General features: G+C 47.6%; 1 protein-coding gene across 1 annotated transcript; it reads right to left on the bottom strand.

Annotated features, from left to right (window-relative positions):
- Positions 1-892: 892 nt before the first annotated feature.
- On the bottom strand, positions 893-20,872 carry LOC118076381 (serine dehydratase-like). Its single transcript, XM_035099092.3, has 8 exons — positions 20,722-20,872; positions 16,813-17,001; positions 15,477-15,516; positions 13,778-13,917; positions 12,694-12,782; positions 10,357-10,584; positions 5,226-5,350; positions 893-2,960 (listed from the first exon to the last, which is right to left on the bottom strand). The coding sequence occupies exons 2-8, from the start codon at positions 16,990-16,992 to the stop codon at positions 2,767-2,769; spliced, it is 996 nt and encodes a 331-aa protein (XP_034954983.1). The 5' UTR covers positions 16,993-17,001; positions 20,722-20,872; the 3' UTR covers positions 893-2,766.
- Between the last annotated feature and the right edge of the window lie 6,507 nt (positions 20,873-27,379).

The raw sequence follows: 27,379 nt of genomic DNA, 5'->3' as shown, positions 1-27,379 counted from the left end.
CTGCCAATGAGCTGCAGCCCTTCTCTTCAGGGAAGCCCTTGAAATAGGAAGCACAGCTAGGAAATTCTTAGAATCACAAAGTTGGAAGGGACTCTGAAGATTGTCTAGTCCAACCCTCTGCAATGCAGGACTAGGTAGCTGTCCCATATGAGCATCAAAACTGTAACCTTGGCATTTTCATGCAGAAAGTTAGCACAGCCACCTGGATGAGAATCCCCCCCTCTAATGTGTTGCAGTAGAGATAGTAGTGCTAAGGGACAGCCTAATATGTTTTGCTGCCTGAGGCACACAAGAAGACACCCCCCCCCCAATCCCCAATACAGAAATTCACTGGACTGGAAGCTGATTCGGACTCCAGCACTGGCAGTGGGAGATCATCATCCACCTCTATGCCTGAGGGCAGCAGGCTAGCTTAGGGGGTGCAAGGCACACACAATGGAACAGAATGGGCAGGGGATTGAGGAGGAACAGAGGACTGCAGTCCCCTGCCCACCAGGATATGCTGCCTGAGGCTAATGCCTCACTTTGCCTAATAGTTGAGCCGGCCCTGATAAGGATAATGGTAGTAGCAGTTTGGGTTATTGCGTTGTTGTTTTTTATTTGATTATATATTTTGTGCTTTCATATTTTGCTTTTGTTCTGTGAACTGTTCTGAGACCTCCAGGTATAGGGTGGTATATAAATTCTAACAACAACAATTTGCAGGGCGCTTTGGCAGGGGGGGGCACAGACAAATCTCCCCACCCTGCCACACTCATGCAGTCTGAAGGGATCCAGAACGCCAGTGCTTCATTTTGCTGCATGTGGAGAGTGGATCTATAACCTGTTCAAACCATGCAAAAAGAAATTGTTACCCTCCCACCCACCCCTGCAAAGTCACATGCAGGACAAATTAGAAGTAGCTGGCTTTTATTTGCAGCGATGGTTTCTACAACATCTGGTCACCTTCTTCATCCTCACCCCAACCCTGCGAGGTAAGTCGCTGGAATCATATGCTTATGAAATAATTCTCGAGATGGAAGGGACCCCTGCGGTCAGCTGGTCCACACACACACACACCAGCCCATTGCAGGGTCTGTGACGCAAGAAGCCACAACAGCAACTCTAACAGATTGCTTCCCAGACTCTTGAGCATGGATAGGCAAACTAAGGCCCAGGGGCTGGATCTGGCTCAATCGCCTTCTAAATCTGGCCCGCGGGCGGTCCGGGAATCAGTGTGTTTTTATTTAAAATGCATCTCTGGGTTATTTGTGGGGCATAGAAATTTGTTCATTCCCCCCCCCCCAAAAAAATATAGTCTGCCCCCCACAAGGTCTGAAGGACATGGACTGGCCCCCTGCTGAAAAAGTTATACCTTAGGAAGCCTCCCCGCAACATTTAGCCCAGGCATCCCCAAACTGCGGCCCTCCAGATGTTTTGGCCTACAGCTCCCATGATCCCTAGCTAATAGGACCAATGGTCGGGGAAGATGGGAATTGTAGTTCAAAACATCTGGAGGGCCGAAGTTTGGGGATGCCTGATTTAGCCAATATCTGCCATTTCGAGTCATTCGTACGTAGAAGAAGAGTTTGGATTTGATATCCCGCTTTGAGACCCTCAAGGAGTCTCAAAGCGGCTAACAATCTCCTTTCCCTTCCTCCCCCACAACAGACACCCTGTGAGGTGGGTGGGGCTGAGAGACTTCAGAGAAGTGTGACTAGCCCAAGGTCACCCAGCAGCTGCATGTGAAGGAGCGGGGACGCGAACCCGGTTCCCCAGATTACAAGTCTACCACTCTTAACCACTACACCACGTAGGCATCCTCTGGAAGATTTATGGTGGGGTAGGTAGTGGGAGACTTACAACACTGAAAGAGGGGAGCTGGCTGGTTTCTCAACCTACACAGAGAATTGAAAAGAATGGTGCTTGTAGATTTTGCCTCTCAAGAGTCTGCACTAAAGGTAAAGGTAAAAGGTAAAGGACCCCTGGACGGGCAAGTCCAGTCAAAGGTGACTATGGGGTTGTGGCGCTCATCTCGCTTCAGGCCAAGGGAGCCGGCTTTTGTCCACAGACTGTGACAAGGACCATGACAAGTACCACAGCAAACGGAAACGCCGTTTACCTTCCCGCCGCAGTGGTACCTATTTATCTACTTGCACTGGTGTGCTTTCGAACTGCTAGGTTGGCAGGAGTTGGGACAGAGCAATGGGAGCTCACCCCCATCACAGGGATTTGAACCACCAACCTTCCTATCAGCAAGCCCAAGAGGCTTGTCTGCACTATACATATAATGGCAGGACCATACTCCTTTAAACAGCTGGGGCTTCCCCGCCCCTAAAGAATAATGGGAACTGTAGTTCATTAGGGATGCCAAGAATTGTGGGAAGACCCCTATTGCTTTGTGTGGTAAACAACTCCCGCTTCACAGGGAACTCTAAGGATTGTAGCTCTGGGAGAGGAAAGAACATCAACCAATATACTTGCATGGGTGGAAAATACATTTGAGCACTAATAATGCCTTTTGCCTGCCTGGATGGATGGAGTATAGAGAGGTGTGTGTGTGTGTGTAGAAAATAGCCCCCTGTGTAAAGGGAAAGTTTTCATCCCTTGCTCTCCCCGATTTTGACTCTGCCCCCCCCCACTGCCACGTGGCCCCTGGGAGGCTGCCCAGAAGGAAAGGTGGCCTTCAGGCTGGAAAAGCTGCTTCCCCACCCCTGCTCTAAGTGCACTAAAAAAATCCTGGCCAGCGATAGGTTCATTTGCCAGCATGTCAAGAGCTGCCCTCCTTCACTTCATCCCCAGCTGATTCTTCAAGGCCCGGAGCTCCTCCGCATGGATGGCACTCCCACCGCAGACGATAACGACAATGGAGTCCAGTTGCCGGCTCAGCCGCCCCTCTTCCTGCAGCTGCTGGAGGTAGCCTGAGTAGAGGAAAGCCAGGGTGGCAGCACAGGAAGGCTCCACCAGCATGCGCTCGTCATCTGGAAAGGGATGAGAAATAAGGGAGTACTGTAAGTGAAAATGATGTGCCGTTGGTATTTAACTCCCAGTAAATTAGCAAAAATGTATAAAACAAGGTCAAATGTATGCTGGAAGTGTAAGGAAAAAGAAGGCACCTTTTAGCATATGTGGTGGAAATGTAAGAATTTTGGGAAATGATATACAGTGGTGCCTCGCTAGACGAAATTAATTCATTCCACAGGTCAATTTGTGTAACGAATTTTTTGTCTAGCGAGTCCCAGATTCCCATAGGAATGCATTGAAACTTAATCAATGCGTTCCTATAGGCTCTGGGGGACTGGCGGCAGCATGCGACGGGGCTTCGGAGAAGGTCTCCAAAGCCCCGTCCGATGCCGGCTGTGTGCGAGGCGGCGGGGGGAGAAGCTCCTCCGAAGTTGCACTCCATGCCGGCTTTACGCTGCAAGAGGCGGCGGCGGGGGAAGAGCTTCTCCCGCTGCCACCTCCCCCGACACGGAGCGCAGTTTCGGAGGTCTCCGAAACTGCACCCCATGCCGGCTGTGCGCGGCGAGAAGCGGCGGTGGGGGAAGAGAAGCCTGCCTTCTCTGGTATGGGGTGCAGCTTCAGAAACCTCCGAAACTGCACCCCATGCTGGCTTTTCACGGCGAGAAGCGGCGGCGGGGGAAGAGCTTCTCCCGCCACCGCCTCCCGCCTGTCTTCCCCGGTGCTGCGCGGCAGTGCGGTGGCTCCGGGGGACGGAGCTGAATCGCAGCGGGCGCTGCTTGCCCCCGCCTGTCTTCCCCGAGCCAAGGGGAATACAGGCAGGGGCAGCCGCCGCACCGCCGCGTTTCGGCTCCATCCCCCCAGGCAAAGGAAGATTAGCTGTCAGCTTCCCGCGCTGACAGCTGATCTTCCTTTGTTGCTTTCTATGGCCGCCGCTTTGTAAGACGAAGTGGCGGTCATAGAAAATTTTGTCGTCTTATGAATGCCTCGCGCAATGCAAAACTCTTTCGTCTAGTGAGTTTTTCGTTGTGCGAGGCATTCATAAAGCAAGGCACCACTGTATAATGAGTAAAAAAAACGTTCAAAATAACCTTTTCTAATCCTAGGTGCTGAAATCCCAAGGGAGCAGAAAAGACTACAGTGGTACCTCGACTTCCAAATGCCTCGACTTACGAAGGTTTCGACTTACGAAGTCAGCAAACCCGGAAGTATTTTCGCCACGCGTGTGTTCTACGCCTGTGCAGAAGCGGCATGCTCTGTCTGCGCAGGCGCAAAGCACAAAATCGCACTTTGCGCTTGCGCAAAATGGACGCTTCAACATCCAAAGGTTTCAACTTACGAAGAGCGCCACGGAACGGATCACCTTCGTAAGTCCAGGTACCACTGTATTTTTGTCTGCAACCACAGCTGTGTGGTTGGCCCAGAGATGGGAAAAAAGATAAAGTCCCAACCAGAGAAGAATGGCAGATCAAGTTGCTGAATTATGCCAAAATGGCTAAAATGACCGGAAAAATCAGAAACCAGGAAGACCAAAATTTTAATAAGGAATGGGGGAAATGTATAATTTATCTTAAAAACCATCGCAAACAGTTAAAATTGTTAGTAGGATCGGAATGACACTTGTAGTTTAATGGTGAATTTTGGACACAATAGAGAGGTAAAAGATTTGGATTATCATAAAAGATGCAGGAGGAAATGATTAACAATAGGACTCACAAAGGGGAGGAGGGAAGTCCAGGAGATTCCATGGAATCTTGTTTTTATGTTGCATGTTGAATATGTGACTGTAAAATTTTAATCTGAAAAACCAAATAAATAGCAGCAGCTCCTGACCAGTTGCACTGATCCCAAATCCCAGGAGGATCTATTAGTTGGTTTTATTTATTGTTATATCCACTCATTCTGTTCTGAATAATGCCTTTTTGTAGGGAAAGGTTGGGGGAACTGGGGATGAGTTTATGAAAGCAAAGGGACAGTGGCCTGAAAAGGTTTGGGAAGCTATGAGTTATCTCTCTGATCTCTACTGACAGATTCTCTGATGCAGTATAAAAACGAGAGCTCCTACAAGCCACTAGAGGGAGCTGTCTGCCTATCAGTTGCCTGCCTTCACCACAGCTCTATGCTTCCAGTGTTTCAGGGTTAACATTGATTGCATTCAATGTGGAGCATGCAAGTGTGGTCAGTGATTTAAAAATAAAATAAAGTTAATATTAATTGTTCGGGGTGGCAATTTTCATCAGAATCACAGGGGGAAATCACTGTTTGCCACACCCTTGAAAACTCACCCAGGAACTGCTCGATGGCTTTCACCGCTTCCACATCATCTAGCACATGAGAGATGATGCAACACTCGCGGGCACAATCCAGAGCCCTCTGTGCCACTGTCTTGGCTCCCAGGCACATGGCCACACTGCAGAATGGACAGTAAAGAGCAAGGTAAGTTTGCACCCATACCCAGGGAAGGCAGGAGGGTAGGAGTCATGAGTTAATCCGTTGGGGGGTGGGGAGAAACTCTATGAATTGAAAGTGGAGGCGCAATATGTACTTTCCCTTGTTTATTTGTTTGTACGTATTCTAGCACAAAAAAAACCTTAAAAAAAACTACCCAGACCCTGAGATCACCTTCTGAAGCCCGTCCTCGTGTGTGCCGCCTCCACGAGCAGTCCACGAGAACAGGTCTTTTCTGCAGTGGCTCCCCCTTTGTGGAATGCTCTCCCCAGGGAGGTCTGCCTGGCGCCTTCATTATACAGTTTTAGGTGCCTGCCAGGCAAAAATGTCCCTCTTTGGTTGATTGGCATCCAATGTCCTTTAAAAATGTAAAAAAATTCCTTCAGTAGCACCTTAAAGACCAACTAAGTTTTTGTTTTGGTATGAGCTTTCGTGTGCATGCACACTTCTTCAGATACACTTGAAACAGAAGCAACCAGACCCTTATATATATTCAGAGGGTGGGGGGGTGATGGGATGGGAATGGGTGATGGGCTGTAAGAGTGGTAAACCTCTGAATATATATAAGGGTCTGGTTGCTTCTGTTTCAAGTGTATCTGAAGAAGTGTGCATGCACACGAAAGCTCATACCAAAATAGGCTTCCGGTCCGTCGCGCCGAGGAAGGAGGACGCAGGGACTTCGCGTTCCGAAGTCCCTGGCCTCTCGGAGGGGGGGGGAAGCCCGCAGAGCGAGCGGACTCCCCACAAAAGCACCAGGAAGAGCGTCCCGGTGACTCACGACCCAGCAGCTGCTCCGTTCCGCGAATCCTCCGCTGCCCGAGAGCTCAGTAGAGCGATCGAGAGCCAGCGGAGTGGAGTCGCGGGAGCCATTTTGGGATCCATTTTACCTCCGAGAGGCGAAGCTCCAAGTCCTCACCCGGCAAGCGGCGGATTCTTCCAAAAAAAAAAGAGAGACTTATACAAAGTAAGTGAAATTTACATTTGGACTTTAAAAAAAATTAATCTCGAGAATAGGAGAGTTTTTTTAAAAAAAAACGGAAGTCGATCTCTTCCTATTGGTTAATTAGGAGGCGCATTAAATATCCTCAAGCCGAAAAAGGAAAAAAGTTTTTGGATTGTGAACCCGAGAGAAAGAAAGACTTTTTCAACCCTTCTCAGCTCCCGAGTCCGGCACCCCTTGAGGTTCAGCATCAATAAGGGGAAAGTATTTTGACAGCTGTCAAAAGCTGTCAAAAGCTGTCAAGTTGCTAAAAGACTAAGGAAATCTATTGCGATGCTGTGGAAGTAAAAATTTGGAATTGGGACTGGATTTTTGATGGAGTTAAAGACAAAAGAGAAGATCAGCCAAGATGGAGCCGACCGTGTAAAAGCAAGGAATTTTCCAGCACCCTTTCCCCTCTATCTTCTGCCTGTCTGCGGTTAAGAGAACTATGAAAACAAAGTATTCTCAAGCCTTCCAGGTGGCTGTGCTGAACTATCTACAAATATGGGAGGACATTTACAAGGAACGACAACATCCTAATGGATCATTATTAGAAAATGAGGTTCAAGATCTGGATTTGGACAATTTTGACTCTGATAATTTTAACTCTGAGACAGAGTATGAGGAGCAACAATTTGATGACAAAGAAGAAGGTGATCTGGACCATAAAAAATACTTTGCGGATGAGGTAAAACAAGGATTTGAAAAAGAAGAACAAAGTGACAAGGAGAAGCAAACTGAAATGAAGATTAATGGAAAGAAGGAAACTGGAGGGACTGAAATGGGGAGTTATGTCATTGTGGGAGAGGAAAAGCAGGGGGAGGGGGGAATAGGGGTCTGGAGTTGCAAGGGGGAAAGAACTGGTGTGGGGTGAGAATTTTAGCTTAAAGGCTTTTTGGTTTTTGAATGACGGTTTCTGACATCTTGGCTTGCTTAAGGAATGCTGATCCAATTGGGGGGAAAGATATCGGGAGGGGGGAAGGAGAGTGTTGTAAAAATTTGACCTTTCTGGAGGGAGTTTGAAGATGGGCTGAGGAAAGAATTTTTGGATTAATATGAAAAAGTTTGTGTTTAAGATAGGTGTTTGAGTGGAGAGCTGCCTGTCACTCTCTCTTTACTCGGTGGCACCCAGTGGCAGGGGGTGCCCTGGGGGGAGGGGAGGGGGTAGAGGGAAACCCAGACACAAAAAATGGAACCTTTGAAGTGCTGGGCCCCGCGAGTCCCTCTTGTGGCAGAAGAGGGCTCGTGGGAGGCCGGCAAGAAGAAGGAGGAGGATTAAGTTAATAGGGTAAGAATAAGATTTTGAATTAGAGTAGAAAACCCACCATAATTAATTAGAGAAGTTAGGAAAACCAGGAGGAAGAGATTTGAGGAAGTCACAATTACAATGTTAAGAAATTAATATTTGGGAATTTATAGTTCTTTTTTTCCTTTTCTTTTTTCTTTTTTTCTTTTTCTTTTTTCTTTTTTATCGTCTTTTTGTTGTTGTTTTTTGTTAAATTGGAGTGATGCTGAAGAATCAAGTGGGGGAAAACCAAGCCTCAGAGAACCTCCATCCCTGTCCTCTCAGTGGCAGGGAGGGGATGAGGGGGGAGGAAGGAGGGGGGAGGTCAAACCCAGCCAAAAATGGACCCCTTTGGTTCCCAATGCTCACAGGTACTACTGGTGGCGGAAGTGGTCTTGTGGGTGGAGGGAAATTGGAGGGACAGAGTCTACATTTTATGTTATGTTTGTCTTCTTTGTATAAAAACCAATAAAATTATTAAAAAAAGAAAGAAAGCTCATATCAAAATAAAAACTTAGTTGGTCTTTAAGGTGCTACTGAAGGAATTTTTTTATTTTGCTTCGACTCAGACCAACACGGCTACCTACCTGTAACTTTAAAAATGTGTTGGTGAGGGGTTATTGGGTTGTTTCTGTTTCTGTTTTGGTTATGTGTTTTGTGTTTTTATATTGTGATTTTATGTTGTAACCACCCCAAGACCTACAGGTATGAGTGGCATACAAATCATCGCCATCACCACCATCGTCATCATCGCCTGTGAGGTGACAGACCAGCTCCACTGGGACTCCAATCCCCATCAGGCTGCCTCAGTGGGAGAGGTGGGAAGTGGGGCTCATCCTATCAGCTTCACCAAAAAACCAGCTGCATCAGGTAGCTCCTGCCCCTGAACTGCACCAGTTGCTCATTATAACAGGGATCAGCAAAATTTTTACAGCAGGGGGCCGGTCCCCTGTCCCTCATACCTTGTGGGAGGCAGGACTATATTTTGAAAAATAATAATGAACAAATTCCTATGCCCCACAAATAACCCAGCGATGCATTTTAAATAAAAGGACACATTCTACTCATGTAAAAACACGCTGATTCTCAGACCAGATTAAGAAGGCGATTGGGCCGGATCCAGCCCCCGGGCCTTAGTTTGCCTACCCATGCATTATAACAACTGTTCAAGAATTGTTGCCCAAGTTTGATTCCAGCCCCCTCTCCACACAGCCTGCCCCCCTTCCCCTTGTGTGACGTGGGTTGTTGTTGTTTTAATTGTAAGCTTGTGGGCAGAGAGAGCTGTCTCGTTTTAACTGATTGTCATATAGCTCAGTTGGTAGAGCACAAGACTCTTAAACTTGGGATCATGGGTTCGAGCCCCACATTGGGCAAAAGATTCCTGCATTGCAGGGGTTGGACTAGATGACCCATGTGGTCCCTTCCAACGTTACAGCTCTGTGATTCTACATACTGGGAGACTTTTTGGCTGAAAAGTTGGGTATGAATGCTACAAACAAACAAACAAACAAACGACCCTTTTCAGGATGGAACTCTAGACCAGCGTTTCTCAACTGCTGTTCCGCGGCACACTACTGTGCCGCGAGACGCTGGCTGGTGTGCCGTGACGTGCGGCTTGTTTCCCGGGCAACGGCAAACCCTCACCAGCCAGAAGCCTCGGCTCAAGGCTCGCGAGAGCGCAAACCTGGCTGACGAGAGAAAGCTCCACTTCCGCCACCCCCGCACACCATTGAGGGAAAGGGAGCCAGAGAAAGGACTACAGTTCCCAGGGGCTCCTTTCGGGCAACTGTTCTCGCCGCTTGCTCTCGCGAGATGGCCCGGCGCCGCTCTGTTCCCCAACCCCACCTCTCGCAAGTTCGCGCTCGCTTGCTGCGCGGTGGTTGAATGTGGGGCGGTGGCGGCGATGGCAGCGCGCTCCGCTGCCTCGTCGTCTCCTCCGACGGAGCTGTCCTTGTCGCCGTTTGTCCGGAAGCTCCGTAAGTGGTGGATCCTCCGAAGCCCCTCTCCCTTTCAGGCTAGCGGAGACGAGCGCACTAGAGCCACAGCCGCTGCTTCTAGGGGCGCCGGAATGAGCGGCAGAGGGGAACTTTCTTCCAGGTGTGCCTCATGATTTTTTTCATGTAACAAGTGTGCCTTGGCCCAAAAAAGGTTGAGAAACACTGCTCTAGACAGTATAACAAGAGTTACCAGGAGGTCTCCATTGAGGCACTGAAGAGACCGAGATCCTGCTTTGATTCAGTAAGGCAACTTATTGGAACCAGCCTACCTTTTGTACCACAGCTAAAAAAATAGGAGGAGGTAGAAGAGGGAGATTAGTTTTGATAGCTCAGTTGGTTAGAGCATGGTGCTAAGAATGCCAAGGTTGCAGGTTTGATCCCTGTACGGGACAGCTGCATATTCCTGCATTGCAGGGGGCTAGACTAGGTGAACATCAGGGCCCCTTCCAACTCTCTGAAGTGAGATGGGGAAGTCCCTTTAATGGCAAACTTAGGTGGGGAGTGCTAACAGGTGAACCCCGAACAGGGACCCTGGGGAACAAGAAGGAAGCACCAGCATGCTCAGGATAACCCTGAAGTTTTCAGGGTCCAAACTCTTTTTGTTTTTAAAGGGATGAGAAGAAAGAAAGAGAACATTTCGTCTCAAGACCGATGCTCTTTCCTTCAAGCTGGGGTTGCTGCCATCTCCAGTGCACACTACTCACCTGGTTATGTCAGGCAGAGTGACGAGCCGTCCTGCTTTGAGGGCTGCGTTGAAGCTGTCAGCACCTCTTGTCTCCACAGCGATGACGGGCACATCCTGCCAGCCCACCTCTTGCAGACCAGACACCACCCCACAGAGCAGCCCACCTCCGCCCACAGCGAGCACAATAGCTCCTGGCTTGGAATCCAGCGAGTCCCTCAGCTCCTTGATCAGAGTGCTGTGGCCCTTCCTGTGTGGAGAGGAGACATCTTTGAGAGACTGGCATTTGTGGGAAGGATGCTCTGAGCCACGGACGGCCCGAGACATTTTGCTGCCAGAGGCAAGGAGAAGAGGACGCAGAAGCTGACTAGACCGGTAGCTAAATCTTACTTGGCGATGGGACATCTAAGAACATAAGAGGACCCTACTGGATGAGGCCAATGGCCCATCTTGTCCAGCATCCTGTTCTCAGAGTGGCCAACCAGATGTCTATGAGAATCCCACAAGATAGATATGAGCACAAGAACACTCTCCTCTCCTGTGGTTTCAAACAACTGATATTCAGAAGCATTACTGTCTCTGACAGTAGAGGCAAAGCATACCAGCATCACTAACACCCATTTATAGCCTTCTCCATTAATTGGTCCAATCCTCTTTTAAAGCCATCCAAGTTGGTGGCCGTCACTGCCTCTGTGGTGGCCAGCTCCATAGCTTAACTATGCTCTGCATAAAGAAGTACTGTCCTGATTCTTCCAACATTCAGTTTCATTGGATGCCCAGGAGTTCTAGTGTTATGAGACAGGCAGAAAAATTCTCTATCCACTTTCTGTCTTCTATCATGTTGGCCTCTTACTTGCCTTTCCTTTAAACTAAAAAGTCCCAAAGGCTTCATAGGGCACTTGCTGCATCCCTGAGGACAGAAACGGATTTAAGGGAGTGCAGTGGAATCCACATGGCACACACAGTTCCATCCTCTGGCACCTTGTCACTGCTCCCTGTCCCCCAGTATCCACTGCCCGAGGCAGGCTATAAAAATCTTCCTGATGTTCCAGGACAGTGCTGAGACAACTTGTATCTTGTACCTCAGCTTAAGGACCGCTATCCATGGTCCTGAATCTCACCCCTATGTCCCTCTCCAAGGTGCTGATCACAACAAAATATAGCATTTAGGGGAAATGAAGAATGAATGAGCTCAAACAGCAAGGACATAAAGCACGACCCTTTCTACCCGTTTGTTCCTCATTTGTTTTGGAACCAATGGAAATTGGACCAACTGGGCCCCAGCAGTAGGTGGAAAGGGCACAACTCTATGTCCCCAACAAGGACTTTTGAGTTAGATGGGTGTGGAGAGCCCTATCTACTTGACAGAGTGCCCAGTACACAACAACTACTTATGGATTCTGAGGTGGAAATTCTGCAAGACACATTATCGGTGAGGTCAGTTTCAAGTACACAAGAGTGCATCCTAAATACAAAATGGGTAAGAACTAGTTTAGGAGGAACCTATCTGACAGAGTGAAAATCAAGTCCAAATAAGGCACAAGGAGGGCTCTTTATGCAAAGTTTTTTTTTAAGGACTGTGGTTGGATGAAGAGATTATGAGGTGCTGGGGTGACAGAAGGGGACTGGCTAGACTAGAGAATAAACAGCCAATATGATGTATTTATTCCTATGTAGAGTGTGTGCTAATGGGACTGCTATCACAGACTCCTTTGGACTCTGTCCAGAAATATGTTACAGTGGTACCTTGGTTCTCAAACACCTTGGAACTCATACAACTTGGAACCCAAACACTGCAAACCCGGAAGTAAGTGTTCTGGTTTGCGAACATTTTTCGGAAGCCGAATGTGCTCCTTTGTGAGTGTTACACTTCCGATGTGAGTGCCCATTTCTGTTTTGAGTGCCACAATTCTGTTTTGAGTGCCACACTTCCGTTTTGAGTGTTACGCTGAGGTCTGTCTGTTTTTGCTATTTATTTTGCATTTTTGTTTTGGGGGCTCATATTTGTTTTGTTTTTGTGACTGCGTGGAACCCAGTTGAGCTACTGATACATTGTTTATTGCTTTCCTTTTATGGATCAGTGGTCTCGTTAGATAGTAAAATTCAGGTTAAATTGCTGCTTTAAGGGTTGTTTTTAAAAGTCTGGAATGGATTAATCCGTCTTGCATTACTTTCTACGGGAAAGTGCGCTTGGTTTTGGAAAGCTTTGGTTTTGGAACGGACTTCCGGAGCAGGTTAAGTTTGAGAACCAAGGGAGCACTGTACTGAATAAAGTGACTAATTAGGAATCTGGCGTGAGACTCTTTATTGGACGCCCAAAGGGGATTTTCTCCCAAAATTTACTTCCCAAGGACCTTACCACACCAATGGGTGGTCAAAAGGGTGGATCTTGACCCAGCCATCAGCTTCAGCCAGCCTCTTAGCTCTTTCTTCAGCATCATCCCACACCTGCCAGAACAAGAAACAGGAAGACCTTTTCAGTTCATTACAAATTATAAATGAACTGAAAAGAGTGTTGAAGAACACCTTTGTTAAGAAACCAGAATCCTTCCTATTGGGCATGGTAGGAAAAGAATTGCCTAGTACAGATGTGAATTTGTTTTTGTATGCCACAACTGCGGCGAGAGTATTACTAGCAAAGTACTGGAAGACACCGAAGATACCTACAGTGGAGGAATGGCAGATGAAGATGTTGGACTACATGGAACTTGCTGACCTGACCGGAAGGCTACGCGACCGAGGAGAGGAGAAGAGGAGTGGAAGAAATTTAGAATTTATTCTAAAAAATATTGTAGAATTGATATTTGAAGAGGATTATAAGCAATTGTGTAGGTTGTAGGTTAGGAAATAAGGGTGTAAAATTATATAGGTTAGATATGTAAGTTGGACAGTTGAATAATTTGATTAGAACCTGCGAAGTTGGAGATGTATTGAACCGTTAGAAAGGATGCTCGTGGAGGTCGATTATTGAATTATGAAATTAGGATATTGGAATGTTGATCTTTATTCTTATTTTTATTGTTAATTATTCTTTTTTCTTTTTCTTTTTTCTCTTAAAGTTGGATGTTTGAAGAGGATATATGTTTTAGGAGAACATTGTTTCTTTTTTTTCTTTTTTCTTGTTTATATGTTCGAAAATCTTAATAAAAAATAATTAAAAAGAAAAAAGAAACAAACAGGAAGACCTCCAGTGAAATTGAGAGGAGACCTTGATTATCCAATTCAGCACCAGCTCCGGGGATGAGGGGACCCACAGCAATTGTCCTAGAGGGCTTTTTTCTTCACTGGGTCCCCCTGCCAACCAGGTTAGGCATCTGGGATGGGCCCTCCCAGTCTGCTTGGGCACCGGCAACTGCCCAAGTGTGCCCGGCGGTGGCACCAGCCAGACCTGCTCCAACCTTACCCGCGATTCAGAAGCGTTCGGCAGTCGTTCCTCCACTCACCTTCCCACAGATCTCCACCTCTGCACCAAACTTCTTTAGCTTATTCACCGTCGACAGTGGAGTACTTCCGTGGACGATGATGGTGGCAGGTATGCCAAGTTTCTGGGCAGCATAGGCTGCAGCAAGTCCAGCGTTGCCACCTGCGAGGAATGGGTAGCAGCAGGGAAGAGGAAAACATTCCCACCCAAGTTGAAGAACTGGTCATAGGAGAGCAGCCTATGCTGTACCCGAGGACCCCAGACTAGCTTAGGGGGCATGTGACACACACACTGCTCCCCACCCCTCACCCCTCGTCATGCCAAGGTGACCCCATTTTACACTAAGATGCCTCTTTATTTTCATTTTTATATATATGTTATTTTGACAAAGTAATAACCATAAATAAATAAGAATAAAAATGTGCGCCCCGCCACCGAGACTATTCCATTGTACCTATCCAACCTCCCAAAATTTCGACACCGCTTGCCATGGTTTGACCCCTTTCCATTTTAACAGGACAAATTCTGCAAACACCTTCCATATCTCCTCGAAATCATTTCTCCTGCGTATCCCCCATCTTACCTTAATGGCACATGTTCATCTATCATTTAATAGCTATATCCCATACCTCTTTATACCATTCTTCCATTTTATATTCTGCTTGCCCCTTCGACTAGGGACCCAGGTGGCGCTGTGGGTTAAACCACAGAGTCTAGGGCTTGCTGATCAGAAGGTTGGCCGTTCGAATTCCTGCAAAAGGGTGAGCTCCCGTTGCTCGGTCCCAGCTCCTGCCCACCTAGCAGTTCGAAAGCACATCAAAGTGCAAGTAGATAAATAGGGACTGCTCCGGCAGGGAAGGTAAACGGTGTTTCCGTGCGCTGCTCTAGTTCGCCAGAAGCAGTTTTGTCATGCTCACCACATGACCTGGAAGCTGTCTGCGGACAAATGTCGGCTCCCTCGGCCTATAGAGCGAGATGAGCGCTGCAACCCCAGATGGTCAGGGGCCCCTGATGGTCAGGGGCCCCTTTGCCCCTTCGACTTCCTACGGTAGCTATCATAATTTGTGCAGCTGTCAATCAATTTGTGAGAAAGTCCTTCATAGCCTGCAAAACTTCCACCCCATCGTAAATTGATAATAATGCTACCTCTGGACTTTCAGTCAGCTTTAACCCAGTGATTTCTGTTATAAGATATCTCTTTGAATAGTGATGGCTTCCCTCAAAGGATTATGGGAACAGTAGTTTTTAAAGAATTGTTATGAGACCCCTATCCCTCTCACAGAGCTGCAATTCCCAGAGTTCTCTTGGAAGAGGGATTGTCTGTTAAACTAGCTCTGGGTGGGGAATATGGGCCTCCGAACGACTCTCAGCACACTTAACAAACTACAGTTCCCAGGATTCTTTGGGGGGGGAAACCATGGCTGTTTAATGTGAGGTAATACTGCCTTACATGTATAGTGCAGATGGGTCAGGGCGATTGGGAGGAATAGCCAGGGGTTTGCCACCACCATCACCACATCTGCACCTGCCAGCTGAGTTTGGAGTCATCTCATTTTGCCTAATGGCAGGGCCGGCCCTCTGAATACACCGTACAAACTGAATCAAGGTCAAGAGGAGTAACTAAGTCACACGCAGGGTGTTCTTCGGGCTTCCCTGACAATTACTAGAGAAACATTGGAAGTTGAAAGAAGGACCGAAAAGGCACGGGGATATTTATTTACCTGATGAACAAACCAGGTGCTGACAACCCTTTTTGGCAACCTGAAATGAACAGGAGAGGGAATTCAGTTTGAGAGAGGGGAAGGTGTGAGAATGCATTGATCTGGAGGAGAACGCCATATGGAAACTTGGAGAGTGTTATTAGAACCACAGGAAGCTCTCTATTTAGATTAAATGGCAGCAGTGATTCCTGCACAGCAGAGGGCTGGACTAGATGACCCTTGGGTCCCTTACAGCTCCACAGTTTCTGTGATTCTAGGGCTGAGCCCAGTTTGTCCTCCTGGGTGACTTAAACGCCCTTCCCCTTGTTTCTGAATGTTGCCATTTCTGAGCCAAAAATGTGTCTATTTTATTTTATTTTATTTTGGCATGTTATATTTATGTTATGCAGATAGGACATTGTGTTACTGTGATAATATACATCAGGTTGGAAGATCAGCTTGCAAGTGAACACAGTGTGCCGTGTGTTATTAAGCCCTGTAACAGTGTTGCCTGAGCAGATATGAGAGTCTTTGTGACTCTCTTACATAGTTTATTATTTATTTCTGTGCTTATTTAGTATAGAATCATAGAATCATAGAGTTGGAAGAGACCACAAGGGTCATCCGGTCCAACCCCCTGCCAAGCAGGAAACACCATCAAAGCATTCTTGACATATGCCTGTCAAGCCTCTGCTTAAAGACCTCCAAAGAAGGAGACTCCACCACACTCCTTGGCAGCAAATTCCACTGCCAAACAGCTCTTACTGTCAGGAAGTTCTTCCTAATGTTTAGGTGGAATCTTCTTTCTTGTAGCTTGAATCCATTGCTCTATGTCCGCTTCTCTAGAGCAGCAGAAAACAACCTTTTCACCCTCTTCTATATGACATCCTTTTATATATTTGAACATGGCTATCATATCACCCCTTAACCTTCTCTTCTCCAGGCTAAACATACCCAGCTCCCTAAGCCGTTCCTCATAAGGCATTGTTTCCAGGCTTTTGACTATTTTGGTTGCCCTCCTCTGGACACGTTCCAGCTTGTCAATATCCTTCTTGAACTGTGGTGCCCAGGACTGGACACAGTATTCCAGGTGAGGTCTGACCAGAGCGTACCTTTTTATCCCACCTTTCCTCCAAGGAGTTCAACGCGGGGCATGTGGTTCTCTACCTGCCAACACACACTGCTCCATTTTATCCTCACAACAACACGGGAAGGATAGGTTAGGCTGAGTTGTTCACCCAGTGAGCTTCATGGCTGTGTGAGAATTTGAACAGCTGTTTTGTTTGGGGGAGCTGCCCATAGTGCAAGCTGCTGTTCTTCCACAAAGGAACTTCCAGGGTACTTGGCAACCACTCACCTGTTGGCAAAAGTAGCCAATGCCCCGGATTTTGAAGGAACCCGAGGGTTGGACATTCTCCATCTTCATATAGACTTTGGTGCCCGCAGCTTCGGAAAGGGTGATGCTCTCCAGGACAGGCGTCACAACATGGAATGGTCTTCCATCCCTGCCACCAAAATGGTCCCCCGTTGCAGTCATGGAGATTGCCTAAAACACAGAAGTGGAGAGATGGAGGTTAGCTGGAATGCTTGGTGCTGGAAATAAAAGAGCCAATGTAAATAAATAAAAGAGCTAGTGCATTGGGTCCCAGCTCATTTCCGAGCACAATTCAAAGTGTTGGTGCTGACCTTTAAAGCCCTAAACAGCCTCGACCTAGTATACCTGAAGGAGCATCTCCACCCCCATTGTTCAGCCCGGACACTGAGGTCCAGCACAGAGGGCCTTCTGGCGGTTCCTTCACTGCGAGAAGCGAAGTTACAGGGAACCAGGCAGAGGGCCTTCTTGGTGGTGGTGCCCGCCCTGTGGAATGCCCTCCCATCAGATGTCAAGGAAATAAATAACTATCTGACTTTTAGAAGACATCTGAAGGCAGCCCTGTTTAGGGAAGTTTTTAATGCTTTATGTTTTATCATGTTTTTAATTTTACAGTGTTTTTAATATTCTGTTGGAAGCCGCCCAGAGTAGCTGGGGAAACCCAGCCAGATGGGCGGAGTATAAATAATAAATTGTTGTTGTTGTTGTTGTTGTTGTTGTTGTTGTTGTTGTTGTTGTTTGCCAAGCACAGTTGACTGTGTGACAATCTCCACCAAGGGAGAGCCCACCACACCATTGGTGAATTGGACTCATTGTTGAAACTGCTCTGGCCTTCAAACATAAGATCAAAGGAAGATCCCTCCTGGATCAGACCTCCCCAGCCACTCTGGGCGGCTTCCAACGGGATATTAAAACACAATAAAACAGGCATCTCCAAACTGCGGCCCTCCAGATGTTTTGGCCTACAACTCCCATGATCCCTAGCTAACAGGACCAAAGGGCGGGGAAGATGGGAATTGTAGTCCAAAACATGTGGAGGGCCGAAGTTTGGGGATGCCTGATCTAGATTACTAAAGGCAGGAAAGTAACCAAGGTCACATCCGTGCAATACATTTAAAGCACTCTTTAACAGTCATGGCTCCCCACCACCACCCAAGAATTCTGGGAAGTGTAGTTTGTTACAGGTGCTGACCTCACAGACCTTACAGTTCCCAGGACCTGCAATAAACTACAGTTCCCAGGATTCTCTGTGACTGTTAAAGTAGCCTAATAGTGCTTTAAATATATGGCATGGATCATGTGTCCTTAGATAGTGATGAAAGTAGTGGTGGCAATAAATCTTTCCCAAAAGACTTCTGGGACTCCAGAGGTATTAAATTGCAACCTTGTCTAACACTAAATGTTATAAAAGGCTCCCAGGTTGCCATAAGGTTCTCATATCCTGCACCTCCTCCAAGCGCGTTGCTGCATAAGCTTCTCAGCTGCTGCAATGAACCGTTTTTGCCCACCAGCCTTCCATTGTCAACGGAGATGAAAGACAGTGATGGGAAAGTTCCCAGGTTCAATCCCGGGCAGGGCCGTCTCAAGCATGTCGGGCGCCGTGGTGCGGAGATCGCTCTGGCGCCCCTGCCCTAGTGGGCGCAGCGCGCAGCATAGCTTCCATGCGGCTTTGCCGTGCAGCACCCCCCCCCCGCTGACCCGGCACCTTGGCGCCCCGCACCACCCAGCCTATCCCTAGAGCCGGCCCTGATCCCGGGCACCTCCAGGAGAGACCCCCTTCCTGAAACCCTGGAGAACCACTGCCAGTCAGAGCAGACAATACTGAGCTAGCTGGACCAACAGTCAGGATCTGCATAGGACAGCTTCCTGTGTCCCTGCGCTCTGCAAGCACACCATCTGATGCAAATTTAGACGGGGCCACCAATTTGGACAGCTTTAAAAGAGTGGCTCTGTTCTGCCTGCATGGTCAGAGGCAGCAATGCTTCTGAGCAGGGGCGTCTTGCCCATAGAGGCAAGTGGCGCAGGGCACCAGGGCAAGTTCTGGAGGGTGCCAGAGAAGAGACGGAGGCTGGGTGGGCGCCTCCTGGCATCAGCTCACTGCCCTTGCATGTCTCACTGAAGCAGCGCTACGCCCGGAGTCTCCACCTCTTCCCCGCCGGAGGAGCCACCCTCCAGCCGCTGCCCGGCTCCTCCAGCCCCGCAAAGCTGCCGACAGCGCCATAAAAAGGTAAGCAACTCTGGGAAACCGGGGGGGGGGGCGGAGGGATCTTAGCACCACGGCGCCGGATATACTTAAGACGGCCCTGCTTCTGAGTGCCAATTGCTGGAAGCCACAGGAGGGAAGAGTCCTCTTGTGCACATTTGCTGTTTACAGGTTTCCCACAGGCATCCGTTTGGCCACTGTGAGAACAGGATGCTGGACTAGATGAGCCATTGGCCTGATCCAGCAGGCCCTTCTTACGTTCTCAAGTAAATGCTATAATTTAACAATACATCACGCCACAGTGGGGAAGACTTGTGACCAAATCGATGCCTTGTGTGTCTGAGTGATGAGTTTGTTGCCCTGGGGGGGGGGCTAACTATTGATGAGAGACTTCAAACTAGTCCACCCTGGTTGATCTCCCTCCTAAGGGTTCTCTACCTTTAAACCAGACTTGGATCAGACAGGACAGTCCTTCTAACAAAGGACTCTTGCAAGTAGAGGACGGGGCCTCTGAAAAGCCAGACATGTCATCACCTAAAGTTAGACTCATACTGTGTACATAGGGTGATGACTTTTTTACAACCTCATTTCCCTGTATCATAATTTGATGAGCTTTCATTAAAGATTAGATAAAATCTTACTTTCAAAGAGATTTGATTTAAAAAAAAACCTCATGCACAAAATGATTTAAAAATTTTTTTATCAGTTTTTTGACCATTTTTGAAGTCACTGTAAGCAGATATAAAATTGAACCCAAGCTTTAGAGTCACATATATACAACATTATATAGGGTCATCAAACACACAAGGAAGCTTTTTTTAGCTGCAGTAACAGTATAGACGCCGCTAGAGGACGCTGTTTTGCTACCTCTCCTGTAGGTTCTTCTCCCAGCATGTCCGGCAGGGTCTGCTGGCTGAGTTTTGAGGTCCCCAAAAGGGGCTTTTACCTTGCGCAGGTGTGACATTTGTATACCCTATGATTGTGGAATGTGGTATTTTGTCCAAATTTGATATGAAATATATATAGAACTGTTAATACAATTTTATGAAATGGTAAAACGGCATACAAAAAAAATTAAAAACAGTTTGTGCGTAACCTTTTTAAATATTTCAATGGAATATACCTCATTTTAGTCATTAAAATGCAAAGGTTCATCCATTTGTGCTACAGGAAATAATTTTTGAGAGAAAAAAATGAAAATCCATCACCCTAGTGTACAAGCCATGCATTTCAAGCACATTACTTGCCCCTCCAAAGAATCCTGGGAACCGTAGCTCGCCCCAAACAGAGCTACAATTCCCACAAGGCAACAACAAACTACAGTTCCCAGGATTCTTTGGGGGAAGTCACGTGCTTTAAAATTTACAGTTCATATGCAGCCTGGAACGTCTATCCTCATCTGATATCCTGGACCTTGGAGAACCTGATTCTTTCCACAGCATTTAGTATCTGCCTGGCACTCCCTTTTCAAGCCAAACAACATTTCCCTGCAAATCTTTTGTTTTCCAACTCAGGGAATGAGTTCTCCTCTAAAACCAGCCGTTTTAAAATTCTGGCCACATCAGTGCACAAATAACAAGAAGCACGGGCTATTCTTCCCTCACCCACCGCCCACCTAAGAAATTCGGCCTATGAGGATCCCCCGTTCCCACATCCATCCCAAAAGGCCACGTCCACCGCTGAAGAGGTACCTCTCAATCTGGACTCCCCAGGAAACAATGAGCTTCTCTCTCCCGTTCCAGAGGAGTTTTTCTCACGCAGAAAGTTCCTGCCACCCTCAGCTGTGTGAGCTGAGCAAAGTTTATTTGGAGGAGGGAACCGGGAAGAGTGCCAAGGGGATGTGCTCAAGGAATCTTAGCAACCGACTCTCGTCAGTCTTGAGTTGCAAAGTTGCAGAGTTGCAAAGTTGCTCCTCAGAAGGCTGGGAATGATGACTGTTAGGATTGCGGGGGGGGGGGGTTGAGAGCTTTATTGACACACACACACACACCCAGCTTTCTTCCAAAGAGGGCAACATCGAACATTGTCATCTCTTGCTTGGCCTTCAAGAATTTGCACCGCTCATGTCATTTATCATACTTGCCACTGTGAGTCTTGATCCCATCCCCTTTGGAAAGCACTTTGAGCCTTGGAATCTGAGCAGATCTGGGGCTAGTGAGAACCTTTTTAATATTTAACATACACACACACCTACAATGTCAGCGTTCATCCACAGCCACTGCAAGTCAGCAATTTGAAGTCACAGGAATCATTAATACTGTAAGAATATTTTCTGGGGTGGGGAAAGTACTGTTTAGTTAATAAGAACATGCAGTGATACATGATATCAGTGATACACACACACACACACACACACACACACACACACACACACACACACGATATATCAGTTATATAGTGATATTAGGGACGTGGGTGGCACTGTGGTCTAAACCACTGAGCCTCTTGGGCATGCCGATCGGAAGGTCAGCGGTTCGAATCCCCGCGACGGGGTGAGCTCCCGTTGGTCTGTCCCAGCTCCTGCCAACCTAGCAGTTCAAAAGCATGCTCAGGTACCTCTGAGACTGGAAAGTAGATGCCGTTTCCATGCTCTCTGGCGTCCGCCATGGCGTTCTGTTGCACCAGAAGCGGTTTAGTCAGAAGGGCAGGGTAGAAATATATTATTATTATTATTATTATTATTATTATTATTATTATTATTATTATTTCCTGCTGGACACATGACCCAGAAAGCTGTCTGTGGACAAACACCGGCTCCCTCAGCCTGAAGCGAGATGAGCGCCACAACCCCATAGTCGCCTTTGATTGAACTTAACCGTCCAGGGGTCCTTTACCTTTTACCTTTACCTGCTGTGATACAAGTGTTAGTTGCACCCTGCTTGGGCTACTGTGATGTGCTCTGGGTGAGGCTATTTTTGAAAAAGTGCCATGTAGTGCTTGCAGATGCTTTAAAATGCTCAAGGTGCTTTCGGAGGCTTCGAAGTTCCTGAGGTTTCAGTTTAATTGCCCATCAGTTGATAGAGCCAGCTCCTGCCAGGGCACAACCAGGAGTACACTTTAAGGCTCCTGCCTCTCTCCTTACCCCACGCCTGACATCACCTATGACAAGCAGGTGGGCATGATGTGGGCCAGAGGACCCCCATCCCTGCTCTGAACAAATACATCCATCTATCAAATGTGCATGAAGAAAAGAAAGTGGGCTATCAACCCAGCCTGAGACATTTGGAAAGGGTTATACACACACACACACACACACACACACAGGTCAGCCAAGTGGCAGGCTGTTGTGTAATGTCACGTTCCGCTTTGATTGCCCATGTGATGCACTCTCTTAGGCAATCCATCCAAAAGCAATTATGCGGATTTAGGACTTCTCCTTGTTGCCGTCTCATTAAGCCTTTTCAAAGGGAAAGAACCGGGAGAAATCTTTTCCGGAATCACAGGCACAGGGCTTGATCATTTGCATTCCGTTTCTGGACTTAGTACAGTAGCAATATTGATTATGTCTCTCTCTCTCTCTCTCTCTCTCTCTCTCTCTCTCTCTCTCTCTCTCTCTCTCTCTCTCTCTCTCTCTCTCTCCTGCTTATCTCCTGGGTCTTAGATGGGGCAGCTATGGAGGGGAGGGAAGCAGGGTAAAGGAGATCAGCTGAGTCATGAGAAGGGGCTCGGAAAAGGGGAGCCCAAACGATTAGGGGATGCAAAGACCCACCACATGAGGAACGGTAAACTTCCTAGTTTAGAGAAAAGGCGGGGAAACGGTGGCACGATAGTAGTGTATAAAATGAGGCACGGCACAGAGAAATTGGATAGAGGAAGGTTCTTATCCCAAAGCACTAGAACTTGTGGGTGTCCAACAAAGTTGAATGTTGGAAGAATCAGGACAGATAAAAGACAGGCCTCCGGCACATAGTTAAACTATTGCTTGAGAGCAGTACATGTGAAAAGGATCTAGGAGTCTTGGTAGACCACAAACTTGACATGAGTTAACAGTGTGATGCAGCAGCTAAAAAAGCCAATGCAATTCTGGGCTGCATCAATAGGAGTATAGCATCTAGATCAGGCATCCCCAAACTGCGGCACTCTAGATGTTTTGGACTACAATTCCCATCTTCCCCGACCACTGGTCCTGTTAGCTAGGGATCATGGGAGTTGTAGGCCAAAACATCTGGAGGGCCGCCATTTGGGGATGCCTGATCTAGATCAAGGGAAGTAATAGTACCACTGTATTCCGCTCTAGTCAGACCTCACCTGGAATACTGTGTCCAGTTCTGGGCACTACAGTTCAAGAAGGATATTGACAAGCTGGAACGTGTCCAGAGGAGGGCAACCAAAATGGTCAAAGGCCTGGAAACAATGCCTTATGAGGAATGGCTTAGGGAGCTGGGTATGTTTAGCCTGGAGAAGAGAAGGTTAAGGGGTGATATGATAGCCATGTTCAAATACTGTATATAAAAGGATGTCATATAGAAGAGGGTGAAAGGTTGTTTTCTGCTGCTCCAGAGAAGCGGACACGGAGCCATGGATTCAAGCTGCAAGAAAGAAGATTCCACCTAAACATTAGGAATAACTTCCTGACAGTAAGAGCTGTTTGACAGTGGAATTTGCTGCCAAGGAGTGTGGTGGAGTCTCCTTCTTTGGAGGTCTTTAAGCGGAGGCTTGACAGCCATCTGTCAGGAATGCTTTGATGGTGTTTCCTGCTTGGCAGGGGCTTGGACTGGATGGCCTTTGTGGTCTCTTCTAACTCTATTATTCTATGATTCTATGGAACACTTTCCCACAGGAGCCAGCAATGGCCACCAATGCGGGTGGCTTTAAAAGAGGATTGGACAAATTCATGGAGGAGGGGGCTATTGAGGGCTACAAGCTATGGTGGCTGTGCTCTGCCTCCACATTCAGAGGCAGCAATGCTTCTGAATAACAGTTGCTGGAAACCTCAGAGGAGGGGAGAGGGCTCTTGTGCTCAGGCACTGATCCTGCAAGTTTCCCACATGCATTTGGTTGGTCACTGTGAGAACAGGATGCTGGACTATATGGGCCACTGGCCTGATCCAGCAGGCTCTTATTCTTATCAAAAGAGGACCCAAAGGGCCAATGACAAAAGGGGACAACACAAAGGATGGTCATAATTACTTTCGGCCGCTTTTTGACCAAAGCAGGGAACTCCCTTGCAGTCTGAGACCAATGTGGAAGGAATGAATGACCCTGCTTCTAAGGGCAATGAAGTCTTTGCTCCAGTGTTGCCAAGGGGAAGAAAGGGTGCCCATTTGCATCAGCAGTCCATCCTCTTTCTTGCGCCAGTCCCCGTTGGGACTCCTCCCACCATGTGGCGCCACGTGACCCAGGTGTGTGATGTCACACTCACACGCCAGGCCCCTCAATGTTGGGCAGAACCCGGCGCGCCTGCTGGTGCTGGAGGTGTGTCCTCATGAGAATCCCAAGATTAAGAGCCACATTTCACTCTTGGGCCTAAGGCTCCCCACCCCTGACATTGGGGACGGGATCCCCCAATGTCAATGATAAAATGAGGGTGCACTCATAGTCCTGGGCCTCGCTGTTGGATGAAGAATTCAAAATCACTGTGGGTGATAGGGTTGTTTTTGCTGAGGGGTTAAGATGGCTTCTGTTCACACATTCCTCTTCTTTTGCTTTCACAGATGGCCGAAAAAGGCAGCAAACTCCGAGGCCTTTTTGTTAGGGCTGATGGGAAATGAAATCCGGAAAGTAGATCAAAGACTGTTCATGTACGCCACAGTGGCAGCGAGAGTATTATTAGCCCAGAGATGGAAAACAACGGAATTACCTACAATTGCGGAATGGCGAGTGAAGATGTTGGAATATCTAGAGTTGGCGAACCTGACCTGCAGAATCTGGTACCAGGAGGACACAAAATTCAGAGAAGAATGGAGTAAATTTTTGGACCATGCAAAGAAGAACTATAAGGATTTAAAGACTCTGACTGGTATAAACTAGATCCTACAATGTTGATGTAATATAGATATAATCTTTGTTAGTGAGCTAGCATTTACTTTTGGGAAATGATAGAATTCGAAAATGTGCAAGTAAAGTGAATCATACTACTGTACCTACTTAAGGGAGGAGGGAAGTCAAAGCCCGAAAGAGCTGTACAATGTATAAAGATGAAATCTACCATATATGTTGATGTAAAGAACTTTGTGAAAAATAATAAAAATTTATTATTATTATTTTCAAAAAATCTCTGTTTCTACCAGATTCTTTAATGCATAGATTTGAGCAGCACAAAGTGAATTGCTCCAGTAGCTGAGGTGTTGATTCAACAAGCTGCACACACCAACCTCTTCCTTTTGAAGAGAGGGCCAGGCACAAGCTTCCGCGCTGAGAATGGCAGGCGTTTCCGCTCTGGGCAGGAAAATGTGCACTTCTCTGAGAGTCGGCTGGGCCTGTGAGGTTTGCGGGACTGGCCTCAGGGTGGTCAGCAGTGGCCCTTTAGGAGGAACCTGTCTAGAGGTGTCCACCACCCCACCATCACAGGGGCAGGACACAGCTCTGAACATTCTCCAGGTTCTAGCCCGTGACTCTCCCAACTGCTGGCCCCCTCTTCCAACTCTGACATTTCCTGAGGCCTCAATTCCACCCCCTACTCTTGCAGCTTCCTGATCTCCCTGCCGCCACCACACCTTGGAATCTTCCCACCCCCTCCATGACATCTCTACAGAACTCGTGATACCCATTATCCTGAGATGCTCAATTGTGTCCACTGTTTATGGGGGCGGGAAACCTTCATTGTAGGCAGTGCTCTTTGTTCCCTCCTGCTTGACCTGGAAGCTGCTGACGGTGCAGAATGCTGCAGCATGATTGCTGATAAGAGACCCTCTCAGAGTAGAGCATTTGTGCTCAGAGGTTGCCAATTTGCTCCCAGGCCAAGTTCAAGGTGTTACCTTCTGCATGCATAATGCCCTAGGTTTAATCCCCAGCGTCATCTCCCAGTGGGGTTGGGAATGTTCCCTGTTTGAATCCACAGAGAGCTGCTCCCAATAATAATAATAATAATTTATTACTTATACCCCACCATCTGGCCAGACCTCCCCAGCCACTCTGGGCGGCTTCCAACAGGATATTAAAACACAATAAAACAGGCATCTCCAAACTGCGGCCCTCCAGATGTTTTGGCCTACAACTCCCATGATCCCTAGCTAACAGGACCAGTGGTCGGGAATGATGGGAATTGTATCCAAAACATCTGGAGGGCCGAAGTTTGGGGATGCCTGCAATAAAACATCAAACATTAAAAACTTCCCTAAACAGGGCTGCCTGCAGATGTCATCTAAAAGTCAGATATTTTTTATTGACATCTAATGAGAGGGTGTTCCACAAGGAGGGTGCCACCACCGAGAAGGCCCTCTGCCTGGTTCCCTGTAACCTCACTTCTCGCAGGGAGGGAACCACCAGAAGGCCCTCGGAGCTGGACCTTAGTGTCCGGGCTAGATGATGGGGGTGGAAGAAGAGGAGGAGGAGTTTGGATTTGATATCCCACTTTATTACTACCCGAAGGAGTCTCAAAGTGGCTAACATTCTACTTTCCCTTCCTCCCCCACAACAAACACTCTGTGAGGTGAGTGGGGCTGAGAGACTTCAAAGAAGTGTGACTAGCCCAAGGTCACCCAGCAGCTGCATGTGGAGGAGCAGAGACGCAAACCTGGTTCACCAGATTACAAGTCTACCGCTCTTAACCACTACACCACACTGGCTCCGTTGGAGACAATACTGAGCAAAATAGACCAATGGTCTGATTCATTATAAGGTAGCTTCCTATATTCCTATGAAAACTGACTTAGAGGGGTCAAGGTGCTCCCTAGATTTCTGATCAGGCTCCCCTGTGTGTGCCTGGCTCTGTTGCCTTGGTATCAGTGGATGTCACAATCCCTGGAGTTTGACCTTTCCCCTCCAGCCAACCAGTACCCAAGGGATTCTGGAATCTCCTTTGCAGTAACAGACACCTGAAGCCCAGCGACACTGGGAGTCTCTAGGGGCTCCTGCCTTATTCTCCTGGATGCACTAAGAACAACCTGTGGGTGATCTTACGGTCCGTTTATACCTCCAAGGGGGACACTGCCCCGTCTCAGGTAATTCAAGTTTGCAGCCTTTGCCTAGCAACCTAAAGAAAGCCTCTTGGACTTTAGAAATGAATGTCCTAAACTTGGGACCACCACCACCAAACACCACAAGCACCCCCTAGTTTACAGCCTTGCAAACAGCCAGCAGCTGGCTGTTCCATTATTCCACCAGGGCTGTGCGTAGACGTGATTCCACGGGATTATGGAAACCCTATGAAAATCCGGTGCTTTCTGAGAATCTGTGCTTACCGTTTTA

The sequence above is a fragment of the Zootoca vivipara genome, chromosome 16, assembly GCF_965207765.1.
Source record: "Zootoca vivipara chromosome 16, rZooViv2.hap1.1, whole genome shotgun sequence".
NCBI lineage: Eukaryota > Metazoa > Chordata > Lepidosauria > Squamata > Lacertidae > Zootoca > Zootoca vivipara.
This window is presented reverse-complemented; position numbering and strand designations above follow the sequence as displayed.